The sequence below is a fragment of the Globicephala melas genome, chromosome 17 (genome assembly GCF_963455315.2).
Source record: "Globicephala melas chromosome 17, mGloMel1.2, whole genome shotgun sequence".
Lineage (NCBI taxonomy): Eukaryota > Metazoa > Chordata > Mammalia > Artiodactyla > Delphinidae > Globicephala > Globicephala melas.
The window spans coordinates 72,014,855-72,037,888 of NC_083330.1; the positions used below are offsets into that span (position 1 = coordinate 72,014,855).

The 23,034-nt window shown below is 54.6% G+C and overlaps 1 protein-coding gene across 2 annotated transcripts in view; it reads right to left on the reverse strand.

The window, feature by feature from the left end:
* Positions 1–3,028: 3,028 nt before the first annotated feature.
* ST3GAL1 (ST3 beta-galactoside alpha-2,3-sialyltransferase 1) overlaps positions 3,029–23,034 on the reverse strand; it is an 88,376-nt gene continuing 68,370 nt past the window's right edge. For both annotated transcript variants that reach the window (XM_030875869.2, XM_060287238.2), the window contains exons 3-8: positions 19,249–20,156; positions 13,254–13,450; positions 11,936–12,115; positions 10,607–10,652; positions 9,366–9,485; positions 3,029–7,479 (exon numbers count right to left, since the gene is read on the reverse strand). In XM_030875869.2, coding sequence (XP_030731729.1) covers positions 7,306–7,479; positions 9,366–9,485; positions 10,607–10,652; positions 11,936–12,115; positions 13,254–13,450; positions 19,249–19,560 — 1,029 coding nt within the window. In that variant the 5' untranslated portion in view covers positions 19,561–20,156 and the 3' untranslated portion in view covers positions 3,029–7,305. The remainder of the gene's footprint in view (positions 7,480–9,365; positions 9,486–10,606; positions 10,653–11,935; positions 12,116–13,253; positions 13,451–19,248; positions 20,157–23,034) is intronic.

Sequence of the window (23,034 nt, forward strand, 5' to 3'; positions counted from 1 at the left end):
ATTCCCTTTTGCTTATCTCATCCAATTGAACGGACTTTTCTATCGCTGATTGCAGCAGCCAGGACAGCCTGAGCAGAGAGCCACGTGGAGATCCGGAGATGGGGGAGAGACTGGGGGAGGGACGTGCTTCCCAGAGCCCAGCTGGGATCTGGTTTTGCTGAGCTGCCTTCTCACTATGTATCTTCTTTTTTTTTCACTATGTACCTTCTTATAAGGGCACTAATCCCATTATGGGGCCTCATCTAAACCTGATCATCTCCCAAAGGCCTCATTTCTAAATACCATCACACTGGGGGTGAAGGCTTCAACATATGGATTTTGGGGACACAATTCAGTCTGTAGCAGTGGGACTGGAGTTGAGCGCAACCAGTCTCTGAATCCTCCCACATGACCACAGATAAAAGGTGTGGCGAGGTGCCTAGCATCTCTGAGAAGCAGGTTACCTGGAATTTGCTGATTCCATGAAGATCTGATGCTTCAGCTGAAGATGACCAAAGAGCTGTGACTCTGACATGTGGAAGGGGCATCGTCTTGCTCTTCAGGGCTCCAGAGTTTGGACAGACCCAGTGGTGGGCTTTGGGTGCAGGGTGGGGGGGAGAGGGGAGAAATGCATCATCATCGTCCCACAGATGGATATTGATGAAGTAGGGCTGGTTAGTACCTGAGCCCCGGAGGTGTTTGGTGGGCGCTGACTCAGTGAACGAAGCAGAAGCGAAGGAGAAGCTGGCCCTTCCCCAGTGGGTACAGAGGGACCCACGGATCAGCGGCGGTGTTTCTTCTCAGACCCTTAGAAGCACAGCATCCTGGACCTCACATGACCTCCTTGCTTAGGAAGGGACAGACCTTTGGTGACATGACTTTTGTGAATCCTGGTGTAACTAAACCACCTTCCAAAGGCATTTGGAGGACGGGGCACCAGAGGGCCTGGGGACACCTCCACTTGGTGGGTGACACTCAGGCGGATGGGACAGGCACGCTCTGAGAGACCTACTCACTCACGCACAGGAGCCAAGTGACATCTGAGGCAGATCCCTAAACCCAGCTGAACATGAAAAATGATGATGAAAAAGAAAGGAGAAGAAAAAATGAGGGGGCGTATGTGGAAAACACTGAGGATCGTTGAATCTAACACCTGGGATCATATACTCTCTCCTTTCAATCTTTGTGTATGTGTAAAGATCCTTACGGTAGAAAGTAAAAAGAAATTAGAAATATTTTTTGGTTGGTTTTTTATCTATTTTTAAAAATTTAACTAACTTATTATTTTTTAAAATTTAAAACAATTTTTATACAAGTTTTAAAGGTTACTTTCCACTTACAGTTATTACAAAATATTGTCTATATTCCCCGTGTGATACAATACACCCTTGAGTCTATCTTATACCCAGTAGTTTGTACCTCCTTCCTCCCACCCCGTGCCCTCCACCATGCTGCCCCCCATCCCAGCCCGTAACCACTGGTTTGTTCTCTATATCTGTGAGTCTGTTTCTTTTTTGTTATTACTAGTTTTTGTATATTTTAGATTCCACATATAAGTGATATCATGCAGTATTTGTTTTTCTGTCTGACTTACTTCACTTAGACTCAGGCCCTCCAAATCCATCCATGTTATAGTAAATGACAAAATTTCGTTCTTTTTTTTTTTTTATCCCATTAGCTCTTTGTTGAACAATCAAGTGCGTGTTTGGAGCAGCCTGAGGAGTGTTGCTGGGTGGATTTCCCCAGGGTTCCCAAAACCAAATCCTGGGGGACCTGCATTTGTGGGAAGGGTCGGGTGGTGCAGAGCAGGCTGGCTTTGGCTTGTCTCTGGCGGGTGCCTGAAGGGTCGCAAAGAAATGCCTTTAGATGCTCGGGGCTCCCTGTGGAGGGCCCTGGCTGATTCCTTTCCCTGCTGGGGTCTCCGTGGAGTGAAGAGTTCCCGCCTGGCCTAGCTCATCCAGTGGGGCTGGGGTCCATGTGTCGGCACCTCGTGGCCACTTGTCCACGTTGCAGCTCTAATGTGATACCAACTAGAAATAAATCTGGGGTAAGATGGGTCTCTGATGGAGTGGAGGGTCAGGAAGCCTGTTAACCATTGATGAGAGAAGGTCCCAGGTATGGTATAACTCATTTAACCCTCAACGCCTGCTTATATGGGAGGTACTTCACCACCCCAACTTTATCCATAAGGAAATATGCACAGAGAGGTTAAATAACTCGCTCACACTCACACAGCTAGTAAGTAGGAGCCCAGGCAGCCTGACTCCTGGGCACCTGTGTTAATCTCTGCACCGTCCTATCTCCGGGGGGGCTGCCTTCAGAAAGTCACCACAGACAAACTTCTCAAGTGACTCGGGAGGTGTCACCACAGAGAACAGGGAGCCCCAGATCTGGAGAGGGAAGGCTTGGCTTGAACCTCACCTCTGCCCTCAACTGCCTGCCCCCATTCACCAGCTCTGCAGGGCTCCTGAGAGAGTTCAAGATCGTGCCCAGGGAGGCGTTGTGCAAACTGTAAAGTGCCACGCAAATCGGGAAGTAGTATTATTTACACCAGCTTTACAGAGTCCTGGTAGTGGACTGTCGGATCTATTTTAAAAATTGGGCAGTTTGGGCCAGCTCTGGATCAGACTTGCATCCATTCATGGACGAGTCTTCTTTGGGAAGGATGGACACTAATCTGCCCACATTGGCCTATTTCATTCAGCAAACGCTTGGAGCGGCGGGCTTGTGTCTCCACCAGCCTCCTACGATGCATCTATTCTTGATTTCACACTCCCTCTGCTGGCCCGCAGAGTGGTCCCCGTTGGACAGATGAGGCAGCTGAGGTTCAGAGAGGTTGGGCGACTTTACCACAGTCACACAGCAGGGAGAAGGCACGGTTGCATCTGAGGAGAGGCTCTCTCTCCATGTCCTGAACATCTGGGCACTTGGTTCAGGGCAGACACTAACACAGGAGGCGTCTTTTTAGGACTGAAAACATCTCCTGAGCGGAAACCTCAAGAGGTAGCACCAAGGTACAGCCCTCACAGAAAAACGACAGACACACCCAAACAATAAAATAGCTCTTTTTTTATTCACTTTGATTCGGATCATTGGAAATGTTCAACAATAAATTAAAAATAAAAAACAGAGCAGAGGCTGAGGAAGGCAGACTCTTGCCAAGTTCATTCAGATGAACAAACACTTAGCTGCAAAACCTGGGAGTGAAGCAAGGGGCGGGGGCAAAGAACGCAGATTTTAAAACACCACCAACCAAGCCAACAAGATTGCAAAGAGGAAAAAGTGCTCAGGAAACTTTGGCTTTGACATGAATTCAGTTAAGTGCTAACGTGACGGTGCACCCATGTCCATCCTACCGGGGCCCAGTGAGGGCTCCCAGGTTAAAGCTGATGTCTGGACCAGGACGTTGGGCAGGAGGGCGACAATGGCAGTTCAGAAGCTGAGCAACGGGGTCAAGTTCAACACGAGTACGGACCTCTGATGGTCTGGGAGGGAGACAGGAGGCCAGAGGCTGGCTGCTTGTAGGAAATGCAGTGCTTTGGGTAAGGACAGACTATGTGATGCTGCTTTGCCTGGCCTGCTGTTCCTCCTACACCCTCTTCTTTTTTTTGCAGAGGTGTCGTGGACTGCCCCCCAGGAGGGCTCAAAACTTGTTAGCCCAGACCCCAGGAGAGGATGACCAGCCAGTGGCCTGAGGCCATGTCTGCTGCAAACCAGATGTCCACGATGGACACAGTGACATCCCCGAACTCTGGGGGAGCGAGGACAGTTGCCAGTCCCTGATGGCACGTGGCTGGAGTCCAGCCATCTTTGGCTTCCCTGGAGAAAGCATTTCCGACCACAACCATGAGAGGGAGAGTGAGCTCTTTTCAGTTTTCCATTTTTCCTTTGGGTTCAAGCTGCCTTGAAGAGAACAGTTAAAGCAAACATCACAGTTCTCAATATTCTCTGTGATTCTATCCCACCTTTGATCCAGAGGCCCAGACTGCGTCGAGGTAGGACTGGCCTCTCGCTGGCCCTTCTGGCCACGGCAGAGCCTGGGATGCCATCAAGTCCCCAAACCCACCCCCAATCCCCGCGACAAAAATCGCCTGCCCCCATTCTAACCTGGCTTCTCTCTTTTAGGTCCTATTTCCTTGGGTCCGCCTTCTCCCACTAAGCCCAGCCCTCGTGGTTTGCTGGACGATGCCTGATGAAGCCAGGGTTTCAAAAGGCATCAATTCAGGAACTTGCTTCTCTTCCCCAGATCACTGCAAACCGACCCTCCTTTCTTCCCCTACAGGTGGGTGAGAGCAGGGGCTCCAGGGGTCGTGTGGCTGCAGGCATTGCTTTGCTCCAGCTGAGAAAGCAGCCTCTTCACTCCCTGGGGGAGGCAGATGTCTGGGATGTTGGCAACATCTTTCTCCCTCATCAGTTCCGCCTTTCGGCTTCAGGCTCAGCACTGGTTACTGCAGGCTTCGTGCCCGGGGCTGGTCTCCGAGGAGCTCTCTGCCCGCGGAGTGGACAGAGCCCTGGGCTGGGATCCCGGAGCCCCGGGGAGCCCAACTGCGTATACTGTTCATGCAAGAACTTCCTCGTGTGGGTGCTTCTCGTCCTCCAGCCAAATCCCCGTGGGAAACACTCTTGTCCAGTTCTCAGCCACCTTTACCCCGGTATGGGCCCCGCTGGTTTAAGGCAATGGTGCGTTAATCCCGGCCACAGCGGCTGGCTGGATTCGGGTAGGCGGCCGTTGTTAAGCCACAGATGATGTCTGCCCCAGCTCTGGGAAAGCATGATGCTACCTCCTCCACTGGAAGGACGGTGTGAGAAGGCCGAGGTTATAGCTTGCCTCGGGCCACCGTGGGCAGCCTGAGAACGAAGCCCGGCGGTGAGAGGCTTGTAGTCCGAAACCTACACCGACTACAGTTCTTTGAGGGGCTGGGTGAGCCTGGCTGGGAAAGCCCACCTCTGGAGCCAAGAACACCCTATTTGGCTCAAAATCTGTTTCACAACTGGTTCACTTTTGCAAACACTTGCCTTCTCTGGCGTTGCTTTTCTCATCTGTAAAATGGGATCCAAGGGCTGAAAGGCATCTCACAGTGAACAGCCTGGTGGGAAGGAGAGGTGGAGTGGGGACCAGGCGGCCAACCCAGGTGGCGCGCAGCTCAGCCGTGGACACTTGTCTGCTCTGGGGACCTGACTCAGCACATCCAGGAAAGCCGAGTGCTCTCTCTGACCCCATCATCCTGAACAGACTTGGCTTTCAGGAGAAGGGGAGAGCGAGCTCAGGGGTCAGCCCACACCGCTCCCTGCGCCAGTGTCCATTTCTGCAAGGTTTGTCCCTGGGATTAATCAGCCGACCAGCACGTTTGCTGAATTCTTCACGTCAAGGACTCCCATGAGCTCTAGCCTCTGAGGATTTATGCTCGGAATAATGACCTCACAGCAATTTACAAGCCTTTTATCAGTCAAGAGGGTCTTCAATTTTGCAGAATTTTAAAGCTGGAACAGGTTTTTGTTTGTTAGCTTTTAAAAGCCACTTTCTGAATCCTGAATCTTTGAGAATCGAATAAAAACTGGAACCTCTCCCCAGGAAAATACTCACATACAGGGACTCGGGGGAAAAACAAACGCGGTGTGTGACTTCTAGGGATGCTTGTGAATGCCCGTTGCCATCTGTGGTCCGTGATCTTTGTAATTCCTCTCTCCCCATTTGCAGAGGGAGAAAGTGAGGCTGGGGAGGGCAGGGCTTACCCAGAGGGCTGCAGGGAGCAGCGGAGGCGGCCTCCTGGCTTCCCAGACCAGGACACGGTCACAATTCCTCAAAGTATCAGTGGCCTTTTAGGAAATGCTCTTGACAGAAAAAAATGGGCTGTTTTTTTTGTTTGTTTGTTTTGTTTTGATTAAATGTCAGCAACTGGAGCCAAAAATCACTGTCCTTTCACGCCTGCGACTCTACTCCCCACCCGGCCCCAAGACAGTGCCGCTGGGTTTGGCGATTCCTAGCCTGAGACTCAGTCTAAAGCTGGTAATGAGAAAGAAGAAAGGTAGGACTGGGAGAGAAGGAGGTACAGAGCATCCCCCAAACCTACCGACCTGACACCCCACGATCTGCCCACCAGCAAGCCCTCAACCCTAGACACCACGGTACCCCAAGTCTCAGGATTCCTACAAAACTGGCTTTGAGCGTCCACACCCCAGCTACCAGCTGAAACGAGAGCAATTGAGTCACAAAGTGCAGATGATGTCAGCTGAATTTTAAAAACAAAACAATAAATAATCAGGAAGGCTGACAAGGAAGAGCGAGCAGCTGGGACGTGAAGGATGAGGTATGACTTCTCCCCTCTGATGGTCACGTTCCTAGGATGACCCTGCAACCTCCAGGACACCACACAGGTGACCAGGAGGGATCTGGCCCAGAGCGTAGACCCCTGGGGGAAACTGCTGGCTGGTGGCGGCCTCCTGCACAGCTCTGGAAGGTTACGGGCACCAAATCCAGTAGTCTGTGAAAGTAAGTCCCCATGGCTGACGGGCCTCTGGATGGAGCCGCGTATCATCCGAGCTTTGTTCCAACTCAGACGCTGGCTCAGGGAACTAGAAAACTGTCCCCGGCTACAGAGTAAGGGGAGTGCACTGCTGCGGTCCCCTTTCCCAAGTCGGGGCTCTTGCCTCATTTCAGCCAAATGCATGCATCTCTCTCCCCAATACAAAGGCACACAGAAGGCGTCAGATCTGCTCTCAGCCATCATGATAAACACAAAGATTGATTACTCAAGGGAACGGCAGCTGGGGAAGGAGACATCTGGATACTTAGAGTCTCTGAAGATCTGTGGGTGAGGAGCCCTCCTGGCCACCATAAATGAGCTTTGGGCAGAAAGGGGAGGCGTGGTGGTCCTACCATGTGAGGGAGGCCCCACATGGCTGTCCTGGGGGTCATCCTCACCCAGGAACTTCACAGCGAGAATCAGAGCACTGGCCCCGGACCCCTCAGCAGAGCAGAGTCTCTGTGCATCCTCCCCAGGAGACCATCCTCTTCTTTAGAATGTGGAAATCTTCGGATTGGACCTCCCCCACAGTCTCCCCACCTTCCCCAGCCCGGAACAGCAGCGAGAGGGGTCTCCCCACCCCAGAATGGTTCTGAGACTTGCCCTGCAGCCCTGGCAGGGCTCGGCAACCTTGCTGAGTAGATGCTACCAAATGTTGGGGTGCAAGAGGCTGCGAGGGGCACCTGGGTGCACCCCTGAGGCCGGCCCTCCAAGTTCCCAGAGCGCAGTGGCTCCGGCGAGAAGCTGGGGCTGGATGTGGAGAGGTGCGCTCTGGTGCATCTGTCCTTAGCCCTTCACAGCGTCATCTTCCCTTGAAGATCCGGATTTTGTTGATGGATGCCAAGGTGGCCGTCACATTGGACTCAAAGTCCCCATCGTGCACCCCAGTCTTTCGAAAAGCCCCCGCCGACGGGTTGTTCTCCCAATAGTGGTGCCAGTTCCCTTTGCTGTCCGCCCCGAAGCCGTACAAGTCCACCTGCCGGGGCAAAGCACAGGTGAGAGCCGGACAGCAGGGCTGCAGGCGGACCCTCTGACAAAGAGAGCCTGCAGGCACCCCCAGCATCTGTAAACACCACTTCCAAGGATTCACAGAAACCCCTCTCCAGGAGCCTGGAACTCCCAGAGGCTTGGGGAAGCAAAGGCAAGTTGAGTAAAAAGTCAAGTCCAATGCCAGAGCGCACAGTGGGAGGCTACTGCTTGTGGGTGGCCCTGTGGGTGCTGGGTCCACCTCTGGGGAGGCACAACCTCTTCTCCAAGACTTGAGGAGCAGGGCTTCGAGGCCCAGCAGCCTGCCTCAGATCCCAGCTCTACCTCTTGCTGATACATCCTGCAAGTCCCAAATCACTTCTCTGAGCCTCACTTTCCTCATATGGAAAATGGGGCCAAGAGCGATGACCACAGTGAGGTGGGCGGCAGCTCTGATCCCTGCCTTCCCTTGGGCGAATACCCATCTGGTCCGGGGGTCCTCACTGTCTGGTGGGCGGGGCAGGGGGCGTGCTTCTCATGCATGACAAACTTTTACTGAGCACTTATTTTGTACCAGGTGCTTCATTAAATCCGTCAGAGTTCAGGCGGATGCTGGCGTGATCAGGGATGCAGGAGTCAGGTCTCGGCCCCTGGCGCTCCTAAATTATAACAAACACCAACCGGGCCCCCGTGGGGGGCAGGGGCTAACGCCGGGGCTCCCTCAGCACCAAGGACGGAGGGGCAGGAGGCCGACGAGAGCAGAGAGAGCTCTTTCGAGCAAGTGACACTTGAACTGGGTCTTGGAAAATGAGCAGAAGGTGACCAGGAAGGGACGGGAGGAGGGGCTTCCGGGGAGAGAGAAAGCTATGTGGGCCGCAGCATGGCAGACAGCTTTCAGGGGTGGGGACCCACCAGGGGCAGGAGACAGCTCTGTGGCAAGTGCAGCCTTTTCTGAAAATGCCAGCAGGGACACGGGCCCGCCCCAGAGCACGCGCTAAGGGACGGGAGGGGCATTTCTGAGGCAGAAGCCCACGGGCTCTTTGACCAGCCAGCTGGAGGTAGGGGCTTGGTGGGGAGATGAGAGGCAGGTATGGTTTCTGGGGTGAAGGGCAGGCAAAGATGGTGGCAGAACAACTGAGGCAGAGACGGTGGGCGGGCCTTGCTACCCCCTCGACCCCTTCTCCCTGCGATGTCCACTGATGAGCCTGATGGGGCGAGGGCGGGGATGGGCTATACGTGACAAGAAGGGACAGCGGAGTGCCCTGCCTGAACCCAAGGCCAGGGAAGAAGCAGGGGGCACTGTGGTCCCCATCCTGCTTCACTGTCCACGGGCAGCCAGCACCCCAGATCACTGATGGAAACCCAGGCCCAGGCTGGCGTACGGCGAGGCGAATCCATGATCGGAAACACACGGTTGGCAAAATCACTGATTCTCAACCTCCGTGAACAGTGGAACCCCTGGCGGCCGGGTTTCCAACCTCAGGAATTCTGGTGGAAGTGGGCTGGGCTGTGGCCTGGGGGCCGGAATTTAGCTCCACAGATGCTTCTGATGAGCAACTGAGATCGAAACCACAACCCCAGACAGCTCCCCCGATTATAATATACTCCTGGGGGCGAGATATGCTTATGTTGCCCCCAGATCAGATCTGAGCTTCCACCTGCTGGGCCAGGCTCTGCCTTGGGACCTAAACTTCCCGTGCGGGAGACAGTGCAAGCCTCACTGTAGAGACAGGATCAGAGCTTCTAGAAGAGACAGGCTATGCCGGGGCCGGGAGGGGGATGGAGGTCTGCCTGACTGCAGGCGCTCTCGCCGCCCCTCTTGAGAACACAGAATGAGGAGCCCTCGGTCCCTGACCCCCTGGGGGGGGCAGGCAGGCATGGGGGAGGGGGTCCTACCTCATCACAGATGTGCAGTGAGAAGATGACCGAGAGGATGCCGGTGGATGGGTACCGCCCGTGGCCCTGCAGCCAGCTGTCGAAGACGTACTTGATGAAGGCTGGGTGGTAAATCAGGATCTGCGGGAGGGAGGACACGGTGAGGGGTCTGGAGAAGGATACCAAGCCTGTGTTAGGTGCCACACACTGCTGTAACCTCGGGGGACCCTGTTGGGACTGGAACTCATAACCCTGCACTCGGGGTGGGGGGGGGTTAACGTTCTAGTGGAGAAGATGGATCGTGACCTAAATCACTGAGACACAGAGGATGCTAGAAAAGAATGATGAGACTACAGAGACAAAGCAGGGAAAGGAGATAAGGCACTGGGGTGGGAAGGCTTGCAGACAAGGTGACATCTGAATTACAATCAAATGCGGCCAAGGAGTGGGACATGAGGCTGCAGGAGAAGGTTCCAGGGAAGAGCATGAGCTGGGGGCAGGGACACTCCTGTCACACTGCAGGAAGGCACCGAGCCACCCGTTCTGCCTCACGTGGGCCTGAATGATCTCCAGTCCCTAAAATGACCCCGCATGCCAGCTCTCCCTCTCCTCATGTTACAGATGAGGAAACCGAGGCTCAGAGAGGCTAAGTGACATGCTCAATGTCATGCAGCCACCATCGGGAAGACATCAGCTCCAGCCATACAGTGACTAGCTGTGTGTCTCTGGGCAAGTTACCTGACCTCTCTGAACCTGATCTCTCCATCTACACATGACAGTGTAAGCAAACGTCTGGTGTGGCGGACACTTCATTTCCTTCATCCCTCTGCCCTTTGCCCACGTCTTAGCCAACCCCATTCCAGGGCCCACTGGGGAAGATGCAGATATGGAGACAGGTGACGAGGTCTGGCTTTGGAGATGCTCATGCTGTAGGGCAGTGGTTCTCGAACAGCACCAGCATCCTTGGGGGGCTTGTAAAACTCCAGCGTTTCTGGTTCAGCAGATCTGGGGTGGCCTGAGGATCCGCATTGGTGACAAGCTCCTGGTGGTGCTGCAGGTCCAGGGTCCAGGCTTAGGGAACCTCTCCAGGGTTCGTCTCTTCACTCTCTAAGCGGGGGGCCACCAGCCCCAGCAGCCCGGGGGCCCAGGGGCTCTCCGCCGCCCGATGCTGGCAGAGCAGGGAGACGGTGATCTCCGTCCTCACGCAGAGCCTTGAAAGCGAGGCTGAGCTCAGAGGACAAGGCACCTGAGCCTTCACTCACCTTATTCTTTTTCACCTTGATCTTCGTGGGGACAGGAACGTAGGTGCTGCGGGAGGACAAGGCAGGTGGTTAAGGTGGGAGGGGGCTGGCGGCCTGGGCATCAGCTGGTAGGGGCAGCTGGAGACGCCGGTGGGGCAGGCGGGAAAGCACACTCATTCCCCAAGGGACCCCACCTCCTCGCAGCGGCCCATTATGGACACCAGAGGGCGATCGTGGCCCATTCGAGGACCTGCTGCTGCATTATGCCGCCTTCTCTCAGAAAGTTTAAGAAGCGGGATTGCTCCAAGCCGTGCACACAGCACAAGCAGCACGGAGAGGGGCCCACAACACCCATCCCCCGCTGCTGGGACGCTGGCTGATAGGCCCACAATGGCCCCTTTTCATCTGCCAGATTTCCCGTGCCCCCAAGATGACGGTATACGTGCCTGGCCACCTGGCCTCACGTTGCATCTACCTCGGGGACAAGTCACGTTCCAGCTTGTGGGACCAGGAGGGAGGGGCCGGCAGCGGAGCCCTGGCTGGTCCAGCTCCTCCCCTGGCTGCGCCCGCTTCCCTCACTGCCCTCCTCCCCGAGCACAGCCCCCCCCCCCCCCCGCCCCCCGGCTTCCCGCACCCAAATCCCTCGGGCTTCCTAACCAGGCCTCAGACAAGGAGGCTTTTGGCCATCTGGGCACTAAGCCACTTCTCTTCAGGCAGGTGCGAGCCTGGCTCTGCGAAGGGGCCAAGCCTCTGGGTCTCCCTGGAGGCTGGAGGTCATGAGAAGGACTAGTGGGAATTCACTGAGACCCGTGCCAAGTGCCCGGAACAAATCAGAAGACGTGAGCTCCTCGGTGCTCAAGGCAGCCGGAGCCGACGTGCTCCACGCCCGGTCTCCCCGCCCGCCCCCCAGCCCGGCCGGGGCCATTCTGACGGTTTGAGAAGCGGGGGCGGGCGGAGGCTGTCATCAACGGGGAGCACCCCAGAGACGAGCACGGGGTCAGAACTAACACGTGCTGTGTCCTTTCCAGCGGGGCTCCCTCTCCCGAGGGGTTTCCAGGGTGTCTGGGGAAGCAAAGCTGGGAGGTCTATTCGGAGGGGCGGGAAGTCACGAGGAAGAGGAAGGCCGGAGCTCCGGGTGCATCGGGGTGATGGGAGGAGGGGTGCCAAGAAGAGCCGGAGGGTCTGGAGGCGGCCGGGGGACTGGGGCTCTGCACTCCAGGAGGAGGCCTGGGGAGGGGGGGGTGTTCCGGGGGAGGAAGAGCGTGGCGGGGGGCTCAGAGGCCCTCACACAGCAAGGAGCAGCAGCGGGACAAGCAGTGCCCCTCCTCCAGGCGCCCCGAGGGGACTTACTGGGAGATGGTGCCTGTGGTGGTGGCGCTGATTACCCACTGCAGGTCGGTGGTCTTGAAGGGCACCAGGACCATGCTGACGTTCTCCGCCAGCTCCCGGAAGCTCTCGGGGTACACGAGGTGGTGGGTGGTCTTGCTGCCCACGTCGGCCTCAAACCCTGCCGTGGGGGCCTTGTTCATCCTGGGAGGGGGAGGGAGAGAGGACCGGCATCACACTGGGGCACCGATTCTGAGGGTCGGCTGCAGCTCCGCGAGGCTGTGCTGGGCCCCGACTTCCGCATCTGTAAAATGGGGGCAACTGCGGCACAGCTCAGAGGCTTTTGCTACTTTTCTCTCATTTATGATCTCGAGTGAGCCTGACCATCGCCACCATCGATGGCCTACTCTGTCCTGGTCCAGTGACGCACATCATTGACCCTTAATGATGACAGTGTCCAGTACGTACTTTATGGTCCTATTTTTATGGCCAAAGAAATCTGAATGCAAAGAATTTATCCCAGGACACAGAGTAACCCAGAGGCAGCCTTGAACTCAGGGCCTGTCTGACCCTGAACCTGACTCTTTCCCCCTCACCATGGACGTGCCCACTGGACACCAGGTACACTGAGGCTCCCTGAGGCCAGGTGAGTGGTCTAAAGACAAAGTCAGAGACCACAGAAACAGGGGATGGTTCTAGAAGGTGCCTGCGCTTCTCATCTGAGTCACTGGTGCCCCTGGGTCGGGTGACTGGTGTGGGGATGACAAGAAACGTGGGAGAGACGTGGGGCATCTTCCTGGAACACCCATTTTACTTGGTGTCAGGGAAACATGTTTTACATTAAAAGTATATAGTTACGTTATGGCCTAGATGGCAAAACAGAGACGGCTTTTATTTTATTTATTTTTTTGGCAGCGCAGCTTGTAGGATCTTAGTTCCCAGACCAGGGATGGAATCCCGGCCCCTGGCAGTGAGAGTGCTGAGTCCTAACCACTGGACCGCCAGGGAACTCCCAGACAGGGATGGATTTTAAAGATTAAACAAGAGTCCTCAAGTTAGTCTTGCCCTCTGGCCAGGCCTCTCAAGGCCAAGCTCCCAGCCTCCTGGGTACCTCTGTGTATGGTTTCCTCTCTCCATCCAGAGAGGTCCTGTTGGTCCATCTGCAATGCAGATGGGGAAACTGAGGCCCAGAGGGGGCAGTGAGGGGCCCGGGGTCCCCAGGTAAGGCTGGGCACACCCGGACTGGGGTCTTGACCTCCTGACGCTGAGCCATGAAGCCCCTGCAGCTCCAGGGGCCTGGGGGGCAGCGGGGTGGCCTGGGGGGCGAGGGGCTGGCACCCACCTGAGCACGAAGTCGTGACTGTCTATCTGAGGTCCGTACCAGGACTCTCTCAGGTTGCCAGAGTTGCCCACGACGGCACAGCGCCGGCAGCCCACCAAACTCTTCTCCAGCAGGGGGTCCACGTTCCCGGGCACCACCTGGAACAGCTCCTTGATGGTGTCGTTCAAGTTACTGGGCTGTTTCTCCCGCTGGAGCCTCTGTGGGCGGAGGACGCAGGACACAGTCAGTCTGGATGTGTTACCTCTGGCGCCCGCTGCTGGGCCCTGAGCCCCCTGTGGTTGGTGACCCAGCCCCTCCCGAGTCCCCTTCTCTCCGCTGGGCACCTGGAGATGCAGGCGGCTTAGACAGCCACCTCCCCTGCCAGGAGCCCAAGGGCCACTCAGGGAGATGGGAAGGCAAGAGATCATTCACTCATTCTACAAAGGTTTATTGAGCACCTATGTGCGAGGTACAGCTCTGGCCTCGACGCAATGAGACTGGCTGGTATGAGTAAAGCACATGGGAGAAGGGTCGGGTGACCCTTCACGCTCGCCTCCCCTCCCCTCTGTTCCCCTCACCCTCCCGCCTCTCAGCTCCTGCAGCTCCAGGACCACCGGGCTCCAGCCAGACTCAGGAATCAGCCCTTTGCCGGATGCATCAAGGAGTCCAATGTCTGCTTAACAAATTGTTTTCACACCCACACCCAAGGTCAGCTGCCCTGGGACCTCTCTGACCCACAGGCGGAGACAAACACTGGGTTTATCCTGAGGGTGACCAGCCCCCTGGTTGGCCCAGGGGTTTCCCTAGAAGCAGGACTCTCAGTGCTAAAAGTGGGATGCGTGGGTCTCCCTATTGAGCCCTCTCTCTGTACACCCACGTCCGTCCACTGCCTCAGGGCCACGCTGCACAGTGACCACTCGCTGATGCACATTACTCCCCCCCTCAGAGTGAAACCTAGAGAGATTTCCTAAGAAGCATCGCATCTGCCTGTGTCACCAAGCCGCAGGGCTGTGTCACTTCAAAGGCAGACGAGAAAGGATGCTCTGGGGCCCAGGTCGGTTGAGCACGTGTCCCGAATCCAAAGCAGGATTTGAAGCCAGGCTTTTATAAACCCACCTTGAAGTCTCTCCCACAACATCACCCCTGCCTCAGAGCCCTGGAACCTTGACCTTTGGAAAGGCCAGTCCCTGAGCTTGGGGAGGGGTAGGTGGCTGTGGGGTGAGTCCCACCAGTTACTCGCAGCCCCAGGGACAGGAGAGGAGCTGGGAGAGAAAGGGGAGGCTAGCAGCTGCTTGGGCCACTGTCTAGGAGGTCAGTGACGGGGGGATGGCGTAGGGAGATCCCCAGGCATCTGGTCCCCACCTGGCATTGGAGGAACTAGCATCCCCAAGGAGAGGCACACCAGGAGGCTTGGGTGGTCCAATAGATAAAACCACCCAGCATCTCCTCCAGCCTAAGACACTCACATGCTGCGGGAGCCGCAGGCAACAACATCAGGACCGCAGACACACTTCTACTTAGAAACATCACTGGTTACAATAAAAGAAACAGGGGAAATAGCAAGCGTAGGTGAGGACACCGGAACACTCGTGCCTCGCTGGTGGGAATGTAAACTCGCGCGGCCACTGTGGAAAACTGTTGGGTGGCTTCTTGGCAATTCCATTCCTAAGTGTTAAAAGGAACGGAAATCAGGGAAGTCCCTGGCAGTCCAGCGGTTTGGACTCCACGCTGAGGGCCCAGGTTTAATCCCTGGTCGGGGAACTAAGGTCCCACAAACCGCAAGATGAGGCCAAAACAAAAACAAAAACAAACAAAAAAAAGAACTGAAACCAGGGTCATGAGCACAAACTTGTTCACTCGTGTTCATTGCAGCATTACTCACAATAGGCAAAAGGTGGAAACAACCCAAGTGTCCATCGATGGATGAATGAATAAACAAAATGTGGAACGTGCAGACACTGGAATATCATTCAGTTATTAAAAAAAGGGGCATTCTGATATATGCTCCCAATGGATGAATCTTGAAAACACTTATGCTGTGTTATTTCACCGGCTTATTTGCCGGACACAGAAGGACACATATTGTACGATTCCACTTACAGGAGATACTAGAATCGCCAAATTCTAGCATGTAGAATGGCGGCTGCCTGAGGGATGAGAGGGGTGCCGAGGGGGGTGGTTATTAATGGATACAAGGGGCTTTTGTTGGACGTGACGGAAGCGCCAGGTGCGGGTAGTGGTGATGGTAACCCAGCATCGTGAATGCATTTAATGCCATGGAATTGCACACTTAGAAAACAGCGATAAATATTATGTTATGCATATTTTACGACAATAGGACAAAAATTATATCCAGATTAAACACCTGCTCCGATAGGATCTCCTGGGGCAGCTCCAGGCTCCTGAATCACCTGGGCTGATGTGTGACATCTGGGCAACAGAGCCATGTCTCACAGGCTCCCAGGTGATGCTGCTACTGGTGCAGGGACCACACTCTGAGAACCCCTGGGATCGAGGACCACAGCCAAGCTGCCCGGCAGGGACCTCCACGAGGGCCCCCACCCAGGAAGAGCCCTGACAATGTGAAGATGCGCTCAGAACCAGAGAGTGTCCTCCATGCATGTCATCGCCTCGGGGAGCATGACACTGTATGCTGGGTTAAGGGAGCAACACGGCGTTCTTTAATCCAGCGCTCAGCAATATTTACTGAGCACCTACTACGTGACACATGTGCCTGCTTTGCCTCGGGGGCCCCGGGGTTTGAAGGCTCACAGCCGGCAGGGTACCCATGCTGGGAGTGCAGCATCACGTTGTCCCGTCCACCTACTACTGACTTACCCCTCTTTAACGATTCACTTTAAAAAGTAAGTTTATTTTTAAAGGAAATCTCATATCTCTGCCACAAGCGGAAAGCAAGAATTACTTGGCAGAAGTAAAAAAATCTGTCCAAAAAAAAAAGGAAAGTGTCCAGTACGATGAAAACAAAACCACTTTATTTGATTCCAGCTCCACCCCGTTGCTTGCCCAGGCAAGCCGCCCTCCTTTGCTAGAACCAAGATGGGCAGGTGTTAGAGGCACATCATGAAACAAGGAGCGACATTTAATCCTCGCAACTTCAAAGATGGAAAGAGAATTAAAGCCGAATGACATCCTCGCCCTGAGCGTGATGCGATGCTCTTAAAGGCCCTGCCCCTGTATCACCAGGAATCACGCTGCCCCACCGGCTCACACTTCAGGAACCCTGGCTCTGTTTCAGACACTCATTGGCAGGAACGGAGATTGAGGCCCAGAGAGGGAAAGATCTAGGCCACGGGGTGAGTACAGAGCTGAGTAGAACTCGGGGACAGCGGGCTGGAATCGAGCTGTGTTTCTGGGGATTAGAGCCCTAAAGCATCCACTCACCAGCTGGGGTAGATGAGGCAGGTCAGTACCGCTATGTCCCTGTCTTCCTTGGGAAGGAACTCTCTGACTTCTCTGCCTTTTGTAAATGACAACGGAAGTCCCAGAGGGCTGCTGACATGCACGCAGGAGAGAAAGGGCAGAAGTTCCAAGACGCCCTTCTCCCCTCTCACTCTTCCTGCCTAGTTTCCAAGCAGTGTATTTCTTGGTCTACAGTCAGCGCTCAGGCAGTGGCTGCTGCTGTTGTCAGAGGCTCCCCGAGGAAGCACCAAGTCTTAAGGCAGAGCCTGGAGGCAGAGGCTGAGACAGCCAGCATCACCCCACTGCCGCAGGACATGGGGGACTTCGTGATACCCAAGGCACCTGAGCTGTCAGCCCCCAGCTCCTGAAGGCTTCTTCCTGATTCCCCCACGCCTGCCCTCCCTCCCATGTGGGTCTGGAGAAGCAGCGGTGGGCAAGAGGACGGGAAAGCAAGGGTGCCTTGGGGCGGGCGGCCGGGTCCCAGGCCTGGCTCTCTATGGATGGCTGAGTGACCTCAGTCAAGTCCTTCCCCTCATCCCGGAGACAAAGTAGAAGAGGGAGCAGACATGAGGGGTCTGCTCCAAACCAGGGCCCCGAATAGGTCTGGGGAACAGCATGTCTAGGGCCAGCCCCTCTGACACCGGGCATCGATCACCTTCTGCGGGCTCCCGGCCAGCCAAGCATCCTTCAGGGCGTTTCCCACCAGGCACGTCATACTTTAGAAGCAGGGCTCTGTGTTTGGGGTCCTAAATCTGGATCTGTCAGACATTGTCCTGGCTGTCTGGGGGCCTTTATGCAGAGCTACGGTGCCTGCTGGAACTCCCAGGGTGTTTTGTTTGTTTGTTTTTGTTTTTTTTGCGGTATGCGGGCCTCTCACTGTTGCGGCCTCTCCCGTTGCGGAGCACAGGCTCTGGACGCACAGGCCCAGCGGCCACGGCTCACGGGCCCAGGCGCTCCGCGGCATGTGGGATCTTCCTGGACCAGGGCACGAACCCGCATCCCCTGCATCGGCAGGTGGACCCCCAACCACTGCGACACCAGGGAAGCCCCCAGGGTGGTTTTTATTTCAATATTCTGAGTCTCCGTCTGGAGGGACAGGAGCGCTTGTCAGATGTGGTGTCCTGATTCTTTACTCAAAACATGTGGTCTGTGTGTTGTCAAGGAACCCAGAAGCTCTAAAGCCCTGCTCCTTTCTGTTGATTTCTATTCATGAGGAACCTTCTCCCCTTCCTTCCTACCCTGCAAAATCCCTTCCAAGAGGCTAAACTCCAGCAAAGAAGGACTGCACATAAGGGCTGGGATGGGGACATGGGAGGACAATTTGATGAAACGGTAAGAGCCACATGGGAAAACATTCAGCCTTCCTAAGTGCTGAAAGAATGCAAATTCATTTTCCTTTGCCCGTTAAAACAGCAAAAATAAATAAAAATGTTAAAACCTAATGTTTGCGGTGCTATAGAGAAACCTGGTGAGGCGACTATTACTACCTCAGTCTGAGAATCTGAGAGGAAGAGCTTCCTCAACATCACCCTTGATAAAATATAGAAAGTCAGGAGCAAAACCCAGGGACCCTGGGTGCCTATCACCTATCACCCTGCCTTGTGCTGGTCTGCTTTCCCTTCTCCTCCAACCATCCCTGCAAGCTAAAAGGCAAGGCTGTTTCTTTCCATCTCAGCATCTTGGCATCTAATAGATGCTCAATAAGTCTTCAATGAATGGATATTTCTCACTCCCCTTCAATCCACTTTGCGCTCAACAACTAGATCAGATCATGGACCTCCCCTAGTTAAAATTCTACAGTGGTTTCCTGTTGCACTTAGAACAAACCCCAGGCTCCTGGCTGTGGGTCCTGACCACTCCCAGACGCCCGCACTCACGGCCACACACAGCTCCAGCTCCTCCAACACACCAAGCGGATGCTGCCCCAGTGCTCTCGCACTCGCTGTCCCCGTGACCAGCGGCACTTTCCCCAGATCCTCCCGCAGCCGGCGCCCTCTCCGCCTTTGGGTCTCAGCTCAATTCCCGGCTGCTCAGAGACCTTCCCGACGAGACCATTTACAGAGGCCCCTGCCCCAAGTTTCTCCCAAACCCCTTTTATCCTCCTCCAAGCACTTCTATCTGAGTCTATCTTGTTTATTTGTTTCTTATCTGTCTCTCTCTGCCGGAATATAATTCCATGAGAATAACGATCTGGTTCTTTTTTTTGGCTTCTCCATACCCAGAGTGGGTTAAGTAGTGGCCTCTAAACAGATATGCCCAAGTCCTAACCCCTGGAACCTGCACCTTGAGCTCAGGCTTCTGCCTCCGGAATCGCGAGAGAATGCGTTTCTGTTGCCGTAAGCCACAAGCGTGCGGTCACCTGTTACGGCAGACACAGGGAACTGCTACAGAGCCCTCTGCTCTGATTTATAATATATACAGGAGATCCTCAATAACAGAGGCTGAATGCATGAACCAACGAACGTACGGATGACCAGCATTCTGAATCCCGCCAAGCGCCTGGCAGGGCCCCTGGTGCACACTTGGGTGTGAGCGTCTGGCAGGCAGGGGCCGCCCACATCTCACCCCCAGACCCACACTCAGCCCCGGCTCTCACCAGCCACCAGCTGTAGGTGTCTTCCTCCAGGAGCGCATTCTTGGCCGTCAGCAGCGGCTGCAGGGACCGGTTGAATCTCTCGTCGAACCAGGAGGACACCTTGCGCTCTCCGATGCAGCGGGCGCAGGTGCAGGGCCTGTGGGGGTAATTCACGAGCCTCCTGAAGTTGTCCGAGAGCTCGAGGACCATCTGCCTGGGGAACCACGCGGTGGCCACCATGGTGTGGGAGTAGTTCAGGAAGAAGGAGGTGAGGAAGATGAAGAGGGTGAGGAAAGTGAGCACTTTGAGAATTCTTTTCCTCGCGGTCGCCATTTCTGCTCTCCTGACGCGGGGCCTCCCAGGGATGGGCTGCAGGAAATCGCGCCTAATTGAGGAGGAACTTCCACGAAAGATCCCAGAGACAGAGGATCGACTGCAAGGCAAGGCGGGGAGCCCCAGGGAGCCTCAAAGCCTCCTATGGCCACTGCTGCTGGGCAACGGCCACCCGGCTGTGCCCGACATCACCCGCGACACTCAAAGGCTAAGCGGACCACTTGTGGCGGGGTGCCTCTGCTGGCGTATAATTTGTCTTTTCAGGAAATAAAGCGGCCTGCTTCCTCAGCAATCCTTAAACAGCCGATAATGTCTCCTGATGAAGCTTTAATCGAAACTTGACAACGGTGATTTCCTTTCCCATCCAAGGGGGTTGAGGGGTAATTAATCCTTGTGACAGGCCAGGGTCCCTCGGAGGTGAGGGCCTCGAAGGAAGGGTCACGGTACAGGACAGGGTCAAGCTGTCTTTGTTACCGCCCTCCAGAGAAGACGGTGTGTGGCAATCCTTAATTAGAACTTGGTCTTGCCCATGCTGTCACCAGAGACGTGGCGGTGAAGCAGCCGACTTGACAAAGGCACTGGGGGTTGTCTGTCATCTGCACAGAAAAGGAGGAAGAAAACAGGATGAACTTCTATTACTTTTTTATAAAAACCATTTCTCTCTCTCCACTTCCTCCCATCGTCTTCCGTTCTGTTGTCAAGCCCATGTGGCAAGTGGCTACAGACGATATTTTACCCTTTTGAGCCTCAGTGTGTGCATGTGTACAGTGGGATGTTAACGCCTATCCTTCAGGGTTGCTAAGAGACACGGAAGGTGGCCCACCCATCTTTCCTGCAACCAGAACCTAGTACCTTTAAGAATCAGACCTAAGTTTGTGAAATGAGTTAATAATGCACGTACAGTGCCAGGTACACAGAGACTGCCAAGGACATGCTACTTTCTCTCTCCTTCACTCTCTGTCTCTCAGATTCTAAAGTTCAACCACAATCAAAATGGTATGCTTAGGGGGTGGCCCAGGCTTCCACCTGGCCCAGGTTCAAGTACTGGTTTACCAGTTGTATGGCTTTGGGAAAGTTATTCAGCCTTCCTGACCCTCAATTTTCCCTTCTGTAAAATGGGATAGTAATAGCTCCACTTATAGAATGGTTATGAAGATAAGACAAAATGCTATATGCTGGGACTTCCCTGGCAGCGCAGCGGATGAGAATCTGCCTGCCAATGCAGGGGACACAGGTTCAAGCCCTGGTCCAGGAAGATCCCACGTGCCGCGGAGCAACTAAGCCTGTGTGCCACAACTACTGAGCCTGTGCTCTAGAGCCCACGTGCCACAACTACTGAGCCCACGTGCTACAACTACTGAAGCTCACACGCCTAGAGCCCGTGCTCCACAGCAAGAGAAGCCACCGCAATGAGAAGCACGTGCACCACAACGAAGAGTAGCCCCCACTAGCCGCAACTAGAGAAAGCCCGCATGCAGCAACAAAGACCCAATGCGGCCAACAATAAATAAATTAATTAATTTTAAAAAATGCTGAGTTTCTGGTGTTCATTAAGTAACTGCTAAACTTTCATTTTCCGTTTTCAATGTACGAATGAGTGTTCTTGGATGAGCCACTAACAGCCAAACAGGATGGTACAGTCACACATATCTATTTCCTCAGATGATTGACAAAGTATACCATCAGCTAGATAGGGGTTTCCCAGGTTGTCCTAAGAAGAAACGGAGATTCAAAGAGATTAAATGACTTTCCCAAGGTCATGGGGAAAGTAAGAAGCAGGATCTGAATCCAGACCCACACCCCTCTGACTCCATGCACCTGGAGGGGCCAGGGTACCAGAAACACGAGCAGGAGTTCTGCCCTGGACGGGACACCCTGTCTGTTAACTGGGCTCCAGATGACCATAGTTGGAGGGATACAGAGAAAGCTGGGAGTTATTTAATCAAAGAAAGCAAACCAGGACTCCTCAAACGCTTGTAACACAAGTTCCCACACGTCACTGACTTTCCGGGCTTCTGCAGAGTGCAGCTGTGGTCACACCTCTGCACTTGAACATGATTCCCTTTGGTACTTGCCTGGAACGTGCCCCTATCTCTATCTGTCTGATCAATTCCTTCCCCATCCTCAAGGTATAGACTATCAACAAGCAGGATATATTTTTTCCAGGAAAGCAACAGTGGAAGGGAGACTGATTTACCTTTTTGGTAGAAAGAGGGGCAGCTCAAAAATCAGATTAAATCCACAGTGCCTTCCTGGAGGCAGCCAGGGCTCAAGATGTGTTGCCTCCACTGCTTCCTCAACACCTCAGCCCGGGTGGCAACGTCTCTCCATTTGCCTACTGCTCCACTTTCTACTTGTCGTGACCATGGGACTTGTATGTAGAACCTAATGGTGTCCAGAGCTGTCCCTTCCAGCTGTCCCCTGCTTCTCCATCAAGCACCAGCTCTGTCATCTGAGTTAGATTAACCTGCTTGTCCTCAAGGGCGGGCTCTGATCTAACTTGGCAGGCAGAGGGTTCCCACCCCTCTTTCCGCAGTCTTTGCTCCAGGGATGGACGTGTAGCCTAATTCATCTGGAGTGAAACTCCTGACTCTTTGCAGTGGGGGGCAAAGAAACATTCTTTTGCTCTGGCCAGTCTGCTGTTTGGATGCGAGGTCAGGGTCGTACTGGACATTTTGCTAGTTCACTGGAAGAGGCGAACAGTGTTGAATCCCGTCGATCCAGCCCTGCAGCCCACCCTATGCCTTGACTTTTCAGGGGCCTGAGAGAATAAATCCCCTAACTTGAAGCAACATGACTGACCCACAGGTCACAGTTGCTCCTGCCTCTGGGCACCTACCCAGACCGTCCCTGCCGTCCGGAAAATCCACCCCACCCCACCTGGCTCTGATTCATTCTTCAGGGCTCAGCTGGCACTGATCCTGGAGGGAGGCCTGCCCACTGCCGGCCTGAACAGGGGCCTCTCCTGGCCTCCACAGCATCCTGGCTCCACTCTGCCTGTGCTGTGTACTTAATCTGTCTCCTCCCTGAGCTGGGAGCTCCAGGAGGATAGAAACTCAGTCCCACTCACTGTTGTGGCCCGGAAACCGGGAACACACATGGCAGGAAGGAATGCAGAGGTGAATGAAGGGAAACAGCCACCAACTCAGAGTGGAGACCTGAGCAAGAAAGCACAGACTAAGAGTCGGAAGATTCTGATTCTCATCAGGTTGCACGACCCATTTGCTGTGTGACTGTGAACAAGTTACCTAACCTCTCTGAACCATCCCTTCAACAGGAACATGGGGCTGACAACACAGATTCTGCCCGCTTCTCGAGGCTATTAACCAAGCAAGATCTATCCATTCACGTGATTCACTCGCTGCATATCTGCTGGGGCCCTGAGCTGTGCCAGGCTCTGGGCTGGGTGGTGGGGGACCCATCATGAAAGATTCTAAGGTGGGAGCTTCCCAGGCATCTGCAAGGCTCCAGTGC